Below are 17,953 nucleotides of genomic sequence, written 5' to 3'. Positions count from 1 at the left end.
CCTGACTGACTGACTGAAAGACGGACTGACTGACTGAAAGACGGACTGACTGACTGAAAGACGGACTGACTGACTGAAAGACGGACTGACTGACTGAAAGACGGACTGACTGACTGAAAGACGGACTGACTGACTGAAAGACGGACTGACTGACTGAAAGACGGACTGACTGACTGAAAGACGGACTGACTGGCTGACTGGCTGAAAGACGGACTGACTGACTGAAAGACGGACGGACTGGCTGACTGGCTGAAGGACGGACGGACTGGCTGACTGGCTGAAAGACGGACTGACTGAAAGACTGACTGACTGAAAGACGGACTGACTGACTGAAAGACGGACTGACTGACTGAAAGACGGACTGACTGACTGACTGAAAGACGGACTGACTGACTGACTGAAAGACGGACTGACTGACTGACTGAAAGACGGACTGACTGAAAGACGGACTGACTGGCTGACTGACTGAAAGACGGACTGACTGGCTGACTGACTGAAAGACGGACTGACTGGCTGACTGACTGAAAGACGGACTGACTGGCTGACTGACTGAAAGACGGACTGACTGGCTGACTGGCTGAAAGACGGGCTGACTGGCTGAAAGACGGACTGACTGGCTGAAAGACGGGCTGACTGGCTGAAAGACGGACGGACTGGCTGAAAGATGGACTGACTGACTGGCAGAAAGACTGGCTGAAAGACGGGCTGACTGGCTGAAAGACGGGCTGACTGGCTGAAAGACGGGCTGACTGGCTGAAAGACGGGCTGACTGGCTGAAAGACGGACGGACGGACGGACTGACTGGCTGAAAGACGGACGGACTGACTGGCTGACTGACTGATTGACTAAATGAAAGATGGACTGACTGACTGATTGACTGGCAGAAAGACTGACTTACTGGCTGGCAGAAAGACTGACTGAAAGACTGACTGACTGACTGAAAGACGGGCTGACTGGCTGAAAGACGGGCTCGCTGGCTGAAAGACGGGCTCGCTGGCTGAAAGACGGGCTCGCCGGCTGAAAGACGGGCTCACTGGCTGCCTTACTGATTGACTGAACAAGTCAATCGCACAAACAAAAACCTCTTAACACACTCAAAAATAACATACAAATGATGTGCACAAATACAATACAACTTTACAACAGACATTTGTCTTCTGCTCTGCTCTCAAACTCTCTACATGGCACACATCACACATGCAGTTGAGACAAGCACAGGGTCAAGCTGCAGTGCAGATAGAATGGAATGAGAATATATTTTTTTACTAATTAGTGTTAACTTTTCTTTGAGTTTAATTTGATAAGTTGTTGACTCTCCTGATATTGGTTGAGAGCTGTGACCTTTAGGAAAAACTGGAGGGATTCAAACCTACAATTCTTTCCTCTTCCCCGAATCATTCTTCTGCTTCCCCTTTATCTATCTTTTCACTCACTCACTCACTCACTCACTCACTCACTCACTCACTCACTCACTCACTCACTCACTCACTCACTCACTCACACTCCTCAGGCTTTGGCACAGACACTCAGACTCTCACTCGCAGCCCCAGTCACTCTATTCTGCTTGACTGAACACTGGAGTGTCTTGTGGTTAACAGGTATGACTGTCTACTGGCTAGCTGTCTGAAGTCCTGGGAGAACACTATTTCAGTACAATTCAGAAGAAAAAAAATGACCCATGTCTTTTGAGATGTATCAGTCCCTTGCCTCCATTACAACTTCCACCTCTACTTGAAGTGTTGTGTAATTTGAGTGTGAAGGCTACCAAGTAGCAAATTACTATTGGCTTTGTGTATTGTGTTAGTGTAGGAAGTCAGACATGGTGACAACTGAATGGCATGCAGGCAATCCTCTTTAGGTTCAGACAAGGACATAGATGTGGAAGAAATGCCAGCTAGCTGCACTAATGCCACTTATCAGACAGATAAACATAGACTGCCTACCTGAAACTTCTGGAAGTGGAACTTTTGAGATGATGTAACACCCATGCACACCAGTATTCCCTGAGCTCCTCTCTTTCTATAGTCTGTTTGTGTCTGAAGTCTGAAGGCCTCAACTCCCTCCCATAGGATCCACTAGTGTCAGTGAGACTACTGCCTGAGCACTACTCCGTTAATGTTTTATGCACTGCATAGACTCAGCCGTGGCTGTCAGACAGTGATATACACACTCATCTCTCCTCTAAAACTTCACAGAGCTCCAGAGTGAGGTTCCTGGAAGCTCATTACCTCTTCTGTAACAGAGAGCGTTCTCTATTAAGATGAGCTTTGATCTTTCTATAGGGCAAACAGACAGGCAGGCAGAAAGACAGATATAAACTCAGCAAAAAAAGGAATGTCCCTTTTTCAGGACTCTGTCTTTCAAAGATAATTCGTAAAAATCCAAATAACTTCACAGATCTTCTTTGTAAATGGTTTAAACACGCTTGTTCAATGAACCATAAACAATTAATGAACACTCACCTGTGGAACGGTCGTTAAGACACTAACAGCTTACAGATGGTAGGCAATTAAGGTCACAGTTATGAAAACTTAGGACACTAAAGAGGCCTTTCTACTGACTCTGAAAAACACCAAAAGAAAGATGCCCAGGATCCCTGCTCATCTGCGTGAACATGCCTTAGGCATGCTGCAAGGAGGCATGAGAACTGCAGATGTGGCCAGGGCAATAAATTGCAATGTCCGTACTGTGACAGCGCTACAGGGAGACAGGGCGGAGAGCTGATCGTCCTCACAGTGGCAGACCACGTCTAACAACACCTGCACAGGATTGATACATCCGAACATCACACCTGCAGACAGGTACAGGATGGCAACAACAACAGCCCAAGTTACACCAGGAATGCACAATCCCTCCATCAGTGCTCAGACTGTCCTCAATAGGCTGAGAGAGGCTGGACTGAGGGCTTGTAGGCCTGTTGTAAGGCAGGTCCTCACCAGACATCACCGGCAATAACGTTGATCGTCCTACCTGGCACAAACCCACCATCGCTGGACCAGACAGGACTGGTAAAAAGTGCTCTTCACTGACGAGTTGCGGTTTTGTCTCACCAGGGGTGATGGTCGGATTCGTGTTTATCGTCGAAGAAATGAGCGTTACACTGAGGCCTGTACTCTGGAGCAGGATCGATTTGGAGGTGGAAGGTCCGTCATGGTCTGGGGCGGTGTGTCACAGCATCATTGGACTGCGCTTGTTGTCATTGCAGGCAATCTCAATGCTGTGCATTACAGGGAAGACATCCTCCTCCTTCATGTGGTACCCTTCCTGCAGGCTCATCCTGACATGACCCTCCAGCATGACAATGCCACCACGCACAGAACAAGCTGTATGGCTGATTTCCTGCTAGACAGGAATGTTAGTGTTCTGCCATGGCCAGCGAAGAGCCCAGATCTCAATCCCATTGAGCACGTCTGGGACCTGTTGGATTGGAGGATAAGGGCTAGGGCCATTCTCCCCCCAAAATGTCTGGGAACTTGCATGTGCCTTGGTGGAAGAGTGGGGTAACATCTCGCAGCAAGAACAGGCAAATATGGTGCAGTCCATGAGGAGGAGGTGAACTGCAGTACACAATGCAGCTGGTGGCCACACCAGATACTGACTGTTACTTTTGATTTTGACCCCCCCACTTTGTTCAGGGACACATTATTCAATTTCTGTTAGTCACATGTTTGTGGAACTTTTTCAGTTTGTCTCAGTTGTTGAATGTTGTTATGTTCATACAAATATTTACATGTTATATTTGCTGAAAATAAACGCAGTTGACACGAGAGGACGTTTATTTTTTTGCTGAGCTTACAAGCTCCGATCTATGTGGTGATTTGTTTTTAAATGCCCAATGCAGCTGATTTTGATAGTCAATGTCAAATCATTTATGGGTAAAAATTAAGTACATTACCGTAGTAATAGTTGTTAATTAAAAGGGTAAGAAAGAAAATAATCTATAGCTTTTTTAGCAAAACTATTTCTCAAGCAAGAATTTTGCTAGGATCGTCTGGGAGCTGGCCTGTGAAAGGGCCTAATGGGAGGGGCTTAATGGGAGGGATATGTAACCTCAAAACGATCTGTTATTGGTTTGGAACTCTCTTTGTTATTGGTCTATTATTGTATACTGCTTAGTGATGTCACCAGGCAAGCTACAACTCCATCCATGCAAAACCTGCTGATTAGAAGGTCCTGTGTAAATTATATTTTTAACCAGCAAGGAAATAACACTGATCACATTATTGCAAACTTTTACAGTGTTAGTTTTAACAGCTGTTGTACAATATACAAAAAACTGAGTTTTGACTGCACTGAGCCTTTAGTGGAGTGTGTGTGTTTAGACTGCCAGGTAGGTAACACTCCTGAGACCTGCGCACGGCTTCATACAAAATCAACAACGCCACGGCTAAGATGGTTTAGGTCAATTAAAAACAACGGGTTGAGTTGATAGCATGACCAAAGCCCTATTGTTAATCCAAGAATGCCAGGCATACTTTTACTTTACATTTTAAGATTAGCTTCATAGAATTACTTCCAGAACGCTAACAGGATATTTGTGTGCTTAGCTAAGTTTCTATGTGTTGTGTTCCTGCAGGCCTAAAGATGCCATCCGGGCGCTGAAGAAGAGACTGAGTGGGAACAGGAACTACCGGGAGGTGATGCTAGGATTGACGGTGAGACAGGCTCTACTTGGGTTCCCAATGTTGACCCACCTAAATCTTTTCAGATGAACAATAGAGGGTGTGTGGTGTTGAAAAGCCTGGAACATACAGGTCACATCACTGATCATGTGTCCTAGGGCATCTGGAGATGTTTTGGAATGTCTTGAGCCCACAATCTGCTACCCAGCGGTAGAACGTGACCAATCAAATCAATCGGATGTATTTTCTAAAGCCCATTATACGTCGGCAGTTGTAACAAAGCGCTGAAGACCCACATTTGGAAAACACTGGATGAGCACACCAGCAGGGACGGAGCGAATCCATCCAGAGCTAGGCCTAGATCTAAGTGATGCTTATTGTCTGAACTCACCCTCAACAACAACCAGTCTCTGGGAAGAGAAACAGACAAATAGACCTTTCACATTTAGAGCACACTTACCACACTTGCAAACACGCCTGCATGCTTAACTAGGACAGTGCTATTATCCGTTTCTTCCAGGGAGTTTCTCGCTCTCTATCATACTTTCTTACTTCCTGATGTTTTCTATCCTCTCCTCTTTCAAGTTAAGGGGCTTTATTGGCATGGGAAACAGGATATATGTAAACATTCTTTCTTTCTGATATTTTACCTCTGTCTTTCCATTTCTAGGTGCTGGAGACGTGTGTAAAGAACTGCGGCCACCGGTTTCATGTCCTCGTGGCTAACCGGGACTTCATTGATGGTGTCCTCGTCAAAATCATCTCCCCCAAAACCAACCCCCCCACCATCGTACAGGACAAAGTCCTGGCTCTGATCCAGGTACAGCACATGATAATAATCACATGGCACATGATAAGAAATCCCTAGGTACTTTTACATCTGAGATACGTGGATAGGTATAAGCAACATGGTGAACATTTCACCAAGCCAGTCAGGGCGCAAGGTGGAGCTCCAACCTCAAATCTCTAAGGCAATTGACAGAGAGCTGTAAGAGGCCAGGCTGCAGCAGTTAGGATAACCCTGCAGTTAGGAAAATTCTACATCCAAAATTAGTTCAGACACCTCAAACAAATCTCTCTAAATACAGTGAGAGGATGAGAGAGGACACCTTGTACCTGAGCAGCTCCAGGCAGGTAACCAGAGACTGAACACACACACACACCTACACACACACACACAGGACTGAAGTCGGCAATACAACACCTGGGCTCTCACTATTTGGCCTTCATCTATCCACTCCTCTCAGATGTCCACCAGGATGTAACAGGGTTGTTTCCAGCCCTTATTCTGTGTTTGTCTGTGTGTTGTCAGGCCTGGGCAGATGCATTCAGGAGTAGTCCTGACCTGACGGGGGTGGTCCATATTTATGAGGAGCTGAAGAGGAAAGGCATAGAGTTCCCCATGGCTGACCTGGACACTCTGTCACCCATCCACACACCACAGAGGGTGAGACCCAACACGCATCCACACACCACAGGGGGTGAGACCCAACACCCATCCACACACCACAAATCAAATGTATTTATATAGCCCTTCGTACATCAGCTGATATCTCAAAGTGCTGTACAGAAACCTAGCCTAAAACCCCAAACAGCAAGCAATGCAGGTGTAGAAGCACGGTGGCTAGGAAAAACTCCCTAGAAAGGCCAAAACCTAGGAAGAAACCTAGAGAGGAACCAGGCTTTGTGGGGTGGCCAGTCCTCTCCTGGCTGTGCCGGGTGGAGATTATAACAGAACATGGCCAAGATGTTCAAATGTTCATAAATGACCAGCATGGTCCAATAATAATAAGGCAGAACTGGAGCAGCAGCACAGCCAGGTGGACTGGGGACAGCAAGGAGTCACCATGTCAGGTAGTCCTGAGGCATGGTCCTAGGGCTCAGGTCCTCCGAGAGAGAGAGAAGGAAAGAGAGAAAGCGAGAATTAGAGAGAGCACACTTAAATTCACACAGGACACCGAATAGGACAGGAGAAGTACTCCAGATATAACAAACTGACCCTAGCCCCCCGACACATAAACTACTGCAGCATAAATACTGGAAGCTGAGACAGGAGGGGTCAGGAGACACTGTGGCCCCATCCGAGGACACCCCCGGACAGGGCCAAACAGGAAGGATATAACCCCACCCACTTTGCCAAAGCACAGCCCCCACACCACAGGGGGCGAGACCCAACACGCATCCACACACCACAGGGGGCGAGACCCAACACGCATCCACACACCACAGGGGGCGAGACCCAACACGCTCACACAGGCGTACATGAACCCATGCTAATGAGGTAGAATCATCTGAAGCAGTGACTATACTGCTGTAGTAGCAGAGCTGTACTATCTACATGTTGTGTTCTCTATAAAGCTCTACTAACTAACTACATGTTGTGTTCTCTATAAAGCTCTACTAACTAACTACATGTTGTGTTCTCTATAGAGCTCTACTAACTAACTACATGTTGTGTTCTCTATAAAGCTCTACTAACTAACTACATGTTGTGTTCTCTATAGAGCTCTACTAACTAACTACATGTTGTGTTCTCTCTACAGAGCTCTACTAACTAACTACATGTTGTGTTCTCTCTACAGAGCTCTACTAACTACATGTTGTGTTCTCTACAGAGCTCTACTAACTAACCTCATGTTGTGTTCTCTCTACAGAGCTCTACTAACTAACTACATGTTGTGTTCTCTCTACAGAGCTCTACTAACTAACTACATGTTGTGTTCTCTCTACAGAGCTCTACTAACTAAGTACATGTTGTGTTCTCTACAGAGCTCTACTAACTAACTACATGTTGTGTTCTCTATAGAGCTCTACTAACTAACTACATGTTGTGTTCTCTATAAAGCTCTACTAACTAACTACATGTTGTGTTCTCTATAGAGCTCTACTAACTAACTACATGTTGTGTTCTCTCTACAGAGCTCTACTAACTAACTACATGTTGTGTTCTCTCTACAGAGCTCTACTAACTACATGTTGTGTTCTCTACAGAGCTCTACTAACTAACCTCATGTTGTGTTCTCTCTACAGAGCTCTACTAACTAACTACATGTTGTGTTCTCTCTACAGAGCTCTACTAACTAACTACATGTTGTGTTCTCTCTACAGAGCTCTACTAACTAAGTACATGTTGTGTTCTCTACAGAGCTCTACTAACTAACTACATGTTGTGTTCTCTCTACAGAGCTCTACTAACTACATGTTGTGTTCTCTACAGAGCTCTACTAACTAACCTCATGTTGTGTTCTCTCTACAGAGCTCTACTAACTAACTACATGTTGTGTTCTCTCTACAGAGCTCTACTAACTAACTACATGTTGTGTTCTCTCTACAGAGCTCTACTAACTAAGTACATGTTGTGTTCTCTACAGAGCTCTACTAACTAACTACATGTTGTGTTCTCTCTACAGAGCTCTACTAACTAATTACATGTTGTGTTCTCTATAGAGCTCTACTAACTAACTACATGTTGTGTTCTCTATAGAGCTCTACTAACTAACTACATGTTGTGTTCTCTCTACAGAGCTCTACTAACTAACTACATGTTGTGTTCTCTATAGAGCTCTACTAACTAACTACATGTTGTGTTCTCTCTACAGAGCTCTACTAACTAACTACATGTTGTGTTCTCTACAGAGCTCTACTAACTAACTACATGTTGTGTTCTCTCTACAGAGCTCTACTAACTAACTACATGTTGTGTTCTCTACAGAGCTCTACTAACTAACTACATGTCGTGTTCTCTCTACAGAGCTCTACTAACTAACTACATGTTGTGTTCTCTCTACAGAGCTCTACTAACTAACTACATGTTGTGTTCTCTCTACAGAGCTCTACTAACTAACTACATGTTGTGTTCTCTCTACAGAGCTCTACTAACTAACTACATGTTGTGTTCTCTATAGAGCTCTACTAACTAACTACATGTTGTGTTCTCTCTACAGAGCTCTACTAACTAACCTCATGTTGTGTTCTCTCTACAGAGCTCTACTAACTAACTACATGTTGTGTTCTCTACAGAGCTCTACTAACTAACTACGTGTTGTGTTCTCTCTACAGAGCTCTACTAACTAACTACATGTTGTGTTCTCTACAGAGCTCTACTAACTAACTACATGTCGTGTTCTCTCTACAGAGCTCTACTAACTAACTACATGTTGTGTTCTCTCTACAGAGCTCTACTAACTAACTACATGTTGTGTTCTCTCTACAGAGCTCTACTAACTAACTACATGTTGTGTTCTCTCTACAGAGCTCTACTAACTAACTACATGTAGTGTTCTCTACAGAGCTCTAGTAACTAACTACATGTCGTGTTCTCTACAGAGCTCTAGTAACTAACTACATGTCGTGTTCTCTACAGAGCTCTACTAACTAACTACATGTCGTGTTCTCTACAGAGCTCTACTAACTAACTACATGTCGTGTTCTCTCTACAGGGTCTACCAGAGGTGGACCCAGCTGTACTAAAGTACAAAGCCCCCATCCAGCCCCACGCTGCAGCCACAGCCACCCTCCCCAAGCCTGCAGCCGCCCCGGCTCCGGCCCCCGCCCCCCTCACCCCCATCCTACAGATACCACACATCCCCAACGTACAGGGCCCCATCACCGCCAACCCTGAACAGGTGAGGATAAAGATGGCCTCTGACGGCTAATGTTAAACTACTGCCAGAGTCATGTTCATTAGGTCAAAAACGGAAAAGAACTGACTGGACATTGCCCAATAAAAAAACAAGTTTCTCCTGTCGTCAGGGTTGCGTCAAAGAACTTGATATGCATAATACGGGAGTGCATCTCACTAATGTTAAGTGGCATCCCCTCTCCTCTCCTCTCTTCCCTTCCTCTCTTCCCTTCTTCTCCTCTCTTCCCCTACTCTTCTTCAACTGCACTGGTATGACATGATATGTGCCATACAGTATGGTTCTCACTTGTTTTCACCTATCAAGTTCTAATAGTTTAGTGAGGATGAAGGAAAGGATATTAAAAGAATTGAGACGCATCCTGTAGGCCTTTATGCACAATCTTGGGCCCTGTTTGAAAACTGTCAACATACATCCTTCCTTCCTCCCCTCCTGGGTGTTATCAAATCCAATTTTATTAGTCACATTTTATTGATAACACCCAGGAGGGGAGGAAGGAAGGATGTATTTTGACAGTTTTCAAACAGGGCCCAAGATTTTCATGGTTAGCAGATGTTAATGCGAGTGTAGCGAAATGCTTGTGCTCCTAGTTGCGACCGTGCAGTAATATCTAACAAGTAATCTAACAATTTCACAACAACTACCGTAGCTGCCTCCACATAGCTTTGATCAGATCAGGGAATACTTTCTCTCTCTGACCCTTGACCCCTGTGTGTCCTCCTCAGATCGCCCGGCTGCGCAGTGAACTGGACATTGTGAGGGGAAACACCAAAGTGATGTCAGAGATGCTGACTGAGATGGTGCCTGGACAGGAGGACTCCTCGGACCTGGAACTCCTTCAGGTCAGAAAATGGACTACATCCAGCATAGAAATACAATTATAGAACATTGACTTGAATGGGGATGCCCATTCTAGTAATTATATTTCTATAACTCCGGGTCAGATACTACATCCCCATAGAAATATAATTACACACAATTTTAAAACCTTTTTGAAAAATCCTGGACGACGCTGGGCCAATTGTGCACCGCCCCATGAGTCTCCCGGTCGGTTGCGACAGAGTCGTCTGGACTCGAACCCAGAATCTCTAGTGGCACAGCTAGCACTGCCTTAGACCACTGCGCCACTTGGGAGGCCCTCAGGATTCCATAACATTGACTTGAATGGGGGCGTTCAGTCTAGTAATTCTATTTCTCTGACACCCCCTCAGCCTCATCCTACAAAAAATATGTCACTGGTCCTAACTGTGGAAGCTTTTCATCATTGAGAATTTGAGACAGCTGTGTATTCAAATCAAATCAAATCAAATTTATTTATATAGCTCTTCGTACATCAGCTGATATCTCAAAGTGCTGTACAGAAACCCAGCCTAAAACCCCAAACAGCAAGCAATGCAGGTGGATATTGCACGCAACATAAAAAAGGAATTCACACATAGCGCTCCATCTGTTTAGTTTTTAAAAATACAAGTTTAAACCTTCCCTGCGGTAGTCACCCTGCTGCTCAACTGAAATGTGTTGGAACTCATTTAGCCCACTAGGGGGAGTAGTACCACCACTAGGGGGAGTAGTCCTACCACTAGGGGGAGTAGTACCACCACTAGGGGGAGTAGTACCACCGCTCTAGGGGGAGTAGTACCACCGCTCTAGGGGGAGTAGTACCACCGCTCTAGGGGGAGTAGTACCACCGCTCTAGGGGGAGTAGTACCACCGCTCTAGGGGGAGTAGTACTACCGCTCTAGGGGGAGTAGTACTACCGCTCTAGGGGGAGTAGTACTACCGCTCTAGGGGGAGTAGTACTACCGCTCTAGGGGGAGTAGTACTACCGCTCTAGGGGGAGTAGTACTACCGCTCTAGGGGGAGTAGTACTACCGCTCTAGGGGGAGTAGTACTACCGCTCTAGGGGGAGTAGTACTACCGCTCTAGGGGGAGTAGTACTACCGCTCTAGGGGGAGTAGTACTACCGCTCTAGGGGGAGTAGTACCACCATAGTACCACCGCTCTAGGGGGAGTAGTTCCACCGCTCTACAGGGAGTAGTACCACCACTCTAGGGGGAGTAGTACCACCATAGTACCACCACTCTAAGGGGAGTAGTACCACACCACTCTAGGGGGAGTAGTACCACACCACTCTAGGGGGAGTAGTACCACACCACTCTAGGGGGAGTAGTACCACCACTCTAGGGGGAGTAGTACCACCATAGTACCACCGCTCTAGGGGGAGTAGTTCCACCACTCTACAGGGAGTAGTACCACCACTCTAGGGGGAGTAGTACCACCATAGTACCACCACTCTAGGGGGAGAAGTACCACCATAGTACCACCGCTCTAGGGGGAGTAGTTCCACCACTCTACAGGGAGTAGTACCACCACTCTAGGGGGAGTAGTACCACCATAGTACCACCACTCTAGGGGGAGTAGTTCCACCACTCTAGGGGTGAGGAGAGGGGAACAACAAATATTCCTGTACTTGCTTAAGTGACAGTTGGTGTAGGGTGAAGTTGTCCCTAGATGCTGATCTTGTTAAAAGTAACAAGTAATTAAAAGTAACACGTTTTTAAAGAGCAGCAGCAAAATAACAATAGCGAGACTATATACAGGTGGGTACCGGTACAGAGTCAGTGTGCAGGGGGGGCACCGGGTAGTTGAGGTACTGTGTACATGTAGGTAGAGTTATTACAGTGACTATCCATAGATGATAACAAAAGAGTAGCAGCGGTGTAAAAGAGGGGGAGGGGCAACGCAAATAGTCTGAAGCCATTTGATTTGCTGTTCAGGAGTCTTATGGCTTGGGGGGATAGAAGCTGTTTAGAAGCCTCTTGGACCTAGACTTGGTCCTCCGATACCACTTGCCTTGCGGTAGCAGAGAGGATAGTCTATGACTAGCGTGGCTGGAGTCTTTGACAATTTTTAGCTCCTTCCTCTGACACCTCCTGATTTTGAGGTCCTGGTTGGCAGGAAGCTTGGTCCCAGTGATGCTCTGGGCCGTTCGCACTACCCTCTGTAGTGCTTTGCAGTCGGAGGCTGAGCAGTTGCCATACCAGGCAGTGACTGAGGGTGTGATAGATAGGTAGTTGAATCAGGTGACCATTCCACTGTTTTATGAGGTGACTTTAGGTAATACAGTTAAACTGTGATTCAATAAATGAAATGTAGGTGTTGTGATTTCTCTTACTAAGTAACACAACTGAGTCTAATGATGGACATGTATGGCTACCTGCTGGCTAGAGACCCGTTTTAGAGAATTCTAGTCATCCACCTTCTGAGAGACAGACTCACCTTTCCATCAGTGATGCCCTGTCCTCACCTTGTGTCTGTCTCCTCACCCTGTGCGTGTTTGTGTGTGTAGGAGCTGAACAGGACGTGCAGGGCCATGCTGTCAGTGTCCTCACCCTGTGTGTTTGTGTGTGTAGGAGCTGAACAGGACGTGCAGGGCCATGCTGTCAGTGTCCTCACCCTGTGTGTGTTTGTGTGTGTAGGAGCTGAACAGGACGTGCAGTGCCATGCTGTCTGTGTCCTCACCCTGTGTGTGTTTGTGTGTGTAGGAGCTGAACAGGACGTGCAGGGCCATGCTGTCTGTGTCCTCACCCTGTGTGTGTTTGTGTGTGTAGGAGCTGAACAGGACGTGCAGGGCCATGCTGTCTGTGTCCTCACCCTGTGTGTGTGTTTGTGTGTGTAGGAGCTGAACAGGACGTGCAGGGCCATGCTGTCTGTGTCCTCACCCTGTGTGTGTGTTTGTGTGTGTAGGAGCTGAACAGGACGTGCAGGGCCATGCAGCAGCGGGTGGTGGAGCTGATCTCCCGGGTCTCCAACGAGGAGGTGACAGAGGAGCTGCTGCACGTCAACGACGACCTCAACAACATCTTCCTACGATACGAGAGGTGGGCATGACAATACACACACACAATTAGGCTTACTTGACTTCATAGGCTTACAGCTACACCAAGTCCACTGGTGAACAAGGATATCTGCTGTGACATGATGTTGCATGTGGAGCACATTTCTACAAGAACACAGTTAATCATCTTGGGCCCCGGGGGACCTGTCTGAAGCATACACTTCTATTGAAGATTCCATGGTCTCAAAAAGTCAAAGCGTTCCTTTCATGTTGTTTTATAGATGACAGAAATGTAAATGTATGATTGATGCCAATGCCCACGTGTTCTTTACATGGAACTCCGAGGACTTGTGGTGTGTTGCAGGTATGAGAGGTACCGGTCGGGTAGAGCGGCTCAGAATAACGGGGTGAGTTATCTCACTGATCTATACATCTATGAACAACTCAACAGGAGTGGATATTAATGTTACTATCTGTCAGTTTGTTGTGATCACCGCAGCACTCTACTCACGCATGCTTACTTTACGCTGACACTCCAACACACACACACACACACACACACACACACACACACACACACACACACACACACACTTCCACATCACATACACTGCTGCTACTGTTTATTATCCTGTAGTCTAGTCACTTTACACCTACCGATATGTACATATCTATCTCAATTACCTCGTACCCCTGCCCATCAGATTGGTACTGGTAGCCCATGTATGTAGCCAAGCTACCACTCATTGTGTATTTATTCCTCGTGCTACAGTTTTGGTATATTAATATTCTTTTTGTTATATTATACTAAGAATTTGTTATTGTATTCTGTGTTGTTTGGAAGGTAAGTAAGCATTTCACTGTTAGTCTCCAACTGTTATTTACGAAGCATGTGACAAATTACATTTGATTTGATTGTGTAATTTGTTTCAGTCCATTCTCAATGTATTTTCTGAAATGCGATATGATTTAGATTTGTCAATGTTTGTGGTTAATTTGCTGCATGTGTATAGCAGTTTTATGTCTGTGTGTTTCTCTGTTTCTCTGTGTCGTGGTCAGCTAATGGAGGCAAGTATGGCAGCACTCCATTCTATCCCAGCTCAGTCTTGAGATGAATAGAGTCAATGAGGAGAATGTTGAAACATGTCTTACTACTGTAATGTATGGACCTCCTTATTGGACCATATGACATGTTCACATGGAACCTTTTATATAGTGGTGTTGTTCCAGAGAACTAGAATATTCTCTCCCTCTCTCTCGTAAAGCCCTCTGATGTCCGTAGTCTAACGTAGAGGACAGTGATGTGTTGGACTAGTAGACATCTCCATTACCTCCATCCTCCTACCTCTGTTAATTTTCTCTACAAGAGCCACCGCTGTGTGTGTTGACTGTGTTCTGTTGTCTCCCTCCAGATGCTGAGTGAAGCCACAGAGGACAACCTGATAGACCTAACGCCAGGCTCGCCCGCTGTGGTCAGCCTCCGAGCCACCTCCACACCCCCGTCCAGCATCCCCCCTGTGACCGCCCCTAGGGCTGGGGCTACAGCCTCCCCTGCCCGGACCCTGATCCAAGACCCTACCTCTGGTCCCTCAACTCTGTCCACTCAGCTCGCCGGCCTGGGTAAGGATGGGGAATGGTTCAATAGGAACGCGAATGATACTCTGTGTACTATATACAAATGATACTCTGTGTACTATATACAAATGATACTCTGTGTACTATATACAAATGATACTCTGTGTACTATATACAAATGCACCAGATGCTAGGTACGCTATACTGTAATGATGCATAGCCCATAGCAAGCAACACACCGCCCATACACACATACATACACACACACACACACACACACACACACACACACACAAGGGCAGTGGAGTGTAAGAAGGTTTCTAATCAGAGCTCTAATGGGAAATAAGCCCTGCTCTATACGTCTCTGTAAATGACTTGCCTGTTAGCCTAAATGATGTTGCTGCACTCCGTGGCACTATGCTCTGGCTTGAGACCTGAGACATAGAAAGGGGGAGAATATGGGAGAATATGCTCCTTTGCTCTACAGTGCTTGCGTCTCAAATGGCACCCTATTGCCCCTATAGGGCACTACTTTTGACCAGAACCCAGGATGAGGACCGGTGCAGGATGATGACTGTCATTGATTCTAGAGGACTGGTGCAGGATGATGACTGTCATTGATTCTAGAGGACTGGCGCGGGATGATGACTGTCATTGATTCTAGAGGACTGGCGCGGGATGATGACTGTCATTGATTCTAGAGGACTGGCGCGGGATGATGACTGTCATTGATTCTAGAGGACTGGTGCAGGATGATGACTGTCATTGATTCTAGAGGACTGGCGCGGGATGATGACTGTCATTGATTCTAGAGGACTGGCGCGGGATGATGACTGTCATTGATTCTGGAGGACTGGTGCAGGATGATGACTGTCATTGATTCTAGAGGACTGGCGCGGGATGATGACTGTCATTGATTCTGGAGGACTGGTGCAGGATGATGACGGTCATTGTGGACATTTAGATCTCATCTATTTATTTTTCTCTCTTCCCCACACCCCCCTTTACACCCTCTCGCAACTCTTCCTTTCCTCTCTCTCCTCTGCCTCTCTCTCTCTGTGCGTCTCTGCCTCTCTCTCTGCCCTTCCTCCTCCCCTTCCCTCTCTCTCTCTGCCCTCCCTCCTCCCCTTCCTTCTCTCGCTCTCTCTCTCTCTCAGATGTGGGTCGGGTTAGTGTCAGTGGTACCCTGTCCTCTCTGTCAGGCCACAACCCTGGAGATGACTTTGACATGTTTGCTCAGACCAGGACCAGCTCTCTGGCAGATCAACGCAAAAAGTATGGCTTCCTCAAACTTAGCTCTCCCCTTGGCTTCTAGAACCCCTTCCAAACTTCTAGAACCCTGTTACTATGGATTTGCAGCTTTGATCCTGTCGGACTCGGACTGCTGTGTTGCAGGCTTTTGGTCACAGTCCCGCAATGGCACACCTGATTTATAAAATCTATTTATCATAGTCTTCTAGTTAGACTAACATCAATGTAATCTGGTATGTTAGAACTGGGCTGGAACAAAAGCCTGCAATATGCTGTCCCCCAGGACCAGAGTTGTGAATGTGGTGTTGTCCATTCCTGTTCTAGAGCCACTCTCAGCCTTCCAGAACCATCTCCATGCCACATAGTGGGTCGGCCTCTAACGTGTTCTCTCTGTCTGTGTGTGTGTTGTCAGTGTGAAGTACGAGGACCCTCGAGCCCTGGGTGGGCTTGCCTCAGCTCTGGACGTCAGACAACAGAACGCCACTGGAGGGGTGAGTGCACCAAGGCATGCTGGAGGATGTAGTTTAGATTCACATCCCACCACAATGAAGTGTAGAGTGTGGTTGACGTGCTGTTAAAATGGCTGATAAGGTTAATTTCTCAGCTCATGGTCTCCTCTCTCTGCATGTGATGGCCTGTAGTGTGATGTTAGTTGACCTCTGCTCTCTGTACCACTAATGGCACCCTATTCCCTATATAGTGCCCTGGTCAAAAGGTAGTGAACTATATAGGGAATAGGTTGCCCTTTGGGACACAGGCCTCTGACTTTCCAGGAGTAATACCAGATGAATACAGTAGTAGACCATGGCTAGCCAGCTCTGTATGGTGAACTACACTGTTGGAGTAACAAGCACATACTACCACATGGCTTGTAGTCTAGTATAACTAGGTATTCTAAAGAGCTACATGTAATACTCTCTCTAGACATTTTAAACTATAAACTCTCATTACTTGGTCAATCTGTCATTGCTCAGTAGTGTTTGGTGTTTTTTCTTCTTGTCTTGGTCATTGCTCTCTGTAAGACAGTATTTTGTCACGTTATGGGTGTCAAAGGTCATAGGAAACCATGCTATTGAATTCCACTTTTTGCATGTCACCTTTTCTCCTTCAAATTGTCAAAACTCTTGTATTTATTTTTTTCATTCCACTTCTTGTACCACAGTCAGTCCGTACTAACAAGGCACTTTGTAATCAGGTTCTACACCTGTAAGGCCAGACATAAAGTATTATGAAATCTAAACTCTCTCTCTCTCACACACACACCGATTACATAAACCGATTACACACACCCTTCACCCTCCAGTGCCAGTTGAGATTGCCTCAGATGGAATGTATCTGCCAGTCTGGGGCTTAGTGATCAGCTGAGGGTTCAAACTATCCTTATTTTCTTCCCCCTTTCCCCATGCGTTCACCTTTTAATTGGAATGATTCTGGCATTTTCCTCTCGTTTGTTCCCCCCCATCCTTTCCTCTCCCTATATTTTCTTCAGTCTAGGTTGTTGCATTGCATTTGATTTCTCTGTTTCCTCTCTGTGCTCTGTTGCTCTGGTCTGGGGCTTCCTCTATCTTGTGTAAGGTGTTGTTCTGTTGTTGATTCAGCTGAGGGTCATAGGGGATGATAACCCAGAGTTGGAGCTGCCCATAGACAGCTGGCTTATTACCCAAGGAATGGTGAGGACTCCATCCTCAGTGTCCTCCCCCTATGTCCAATCACGCCATCATCCATATCCCCCTACACCGCTGGCACCCTAATCACCATCCCCCCATCCATCCCCCTGACAATCCATATCCCAGCACTGCTAAACCAGCTAGCGCCAACAGTAGAATGGAGACACGTCAGAAAAAGCCAGACGACGACTCCAATTGTACAATACCCACACAATGATGAATAAATAAGCTGTTAGAATCTTAATTTGTCCTTGTGTGCTCTGAAAGGAATCTAAACTCCTAGGACCTCTGAGCTGGTGAATCTGAGTTATGCATATTCTGAATACAAATGTGGACTCCCTTCACTCTGTCCCTCCTACT

At 46.2% G+C, this 17,953-nt stretch overlaps 1 protein-coding gene across 3 annotated transcripts in view; it reads left to right on the top strand.

Moving 5' to 3' along the window:
- Window positions 1–17,953, top strand: part of tom1l2a (target of myb1 like 2 membrane trafficking protein a) — a 45,436-nt gene that overhangs the window by 16,993 nt on the left and 10,490 nt on the right. For 2 of the 3 annotated variants that reach the window (XM_031818457.1, XM_031818456.1), the window contains exons 3-13: window positions 4,577–4,655; window positions 5,293–5,442; window positions 5,935–6,069; window positions 9,062–9,247; window positions 9,988–10,104; window positions 13,010–13,143; window positions 13,465–13,507; window positions 14,513–14,720; window positions 15,833–15,950; window positions 16,339–16,417; window positions 17,525–17,596. In XM_031818457.1, the coding sequence (XP_031674317.1) occupies window positions 4,577–4,655; window positions 5,293–5,442; window positions 5,935–6,069; window positions 9,062–9,247; window positions 9,988–10,104; window positions 13,010–13,143; window positions 13,465–13,507; window positions 14,513–14,720; window positions 15,833–15,950; window positions 16,339–16,417; window positions 17,525–17,596 (1,321 nt within the window). The remainder of the gene's footprint in view (window positions 1–4,576; window positions 4,656–5,292; window positions 5,443–5,934; window positions 6,070–9,061; window positions 9,248–9,987; window positions 10,105–13,009; window positions 13,144–13,464; window positions 13,508–14,512; window positions 14,721–15,832; window positions 15,951–16,338; window positions 16,418–17,524; window positions 17,597–17,953) is intronic. The other variant, XM_031818458.1, reaches the window with a different exon arrangement.

Source organism: Oncorhynchus kisutch, unplaced genomic scaffold (genome assembly GCF_002021735.2).
Source record: "Oncorhynchus kisutch isolate 150728-3 unplaced genomic scaffold, Okis_V2 scaffold1402, whole genome shotgun sequence".
NCBI lineage: Eukaryota > Metazoa > Chordata > Actinopteri > Salmoniformes > Salmonidae > Oncorhynchus > Oncorhynchus kisutch.
Note: the sequence above shows the minus strand (reverse complement) of the source record. Positions and strands in the feature narration are given on the sequence as shown.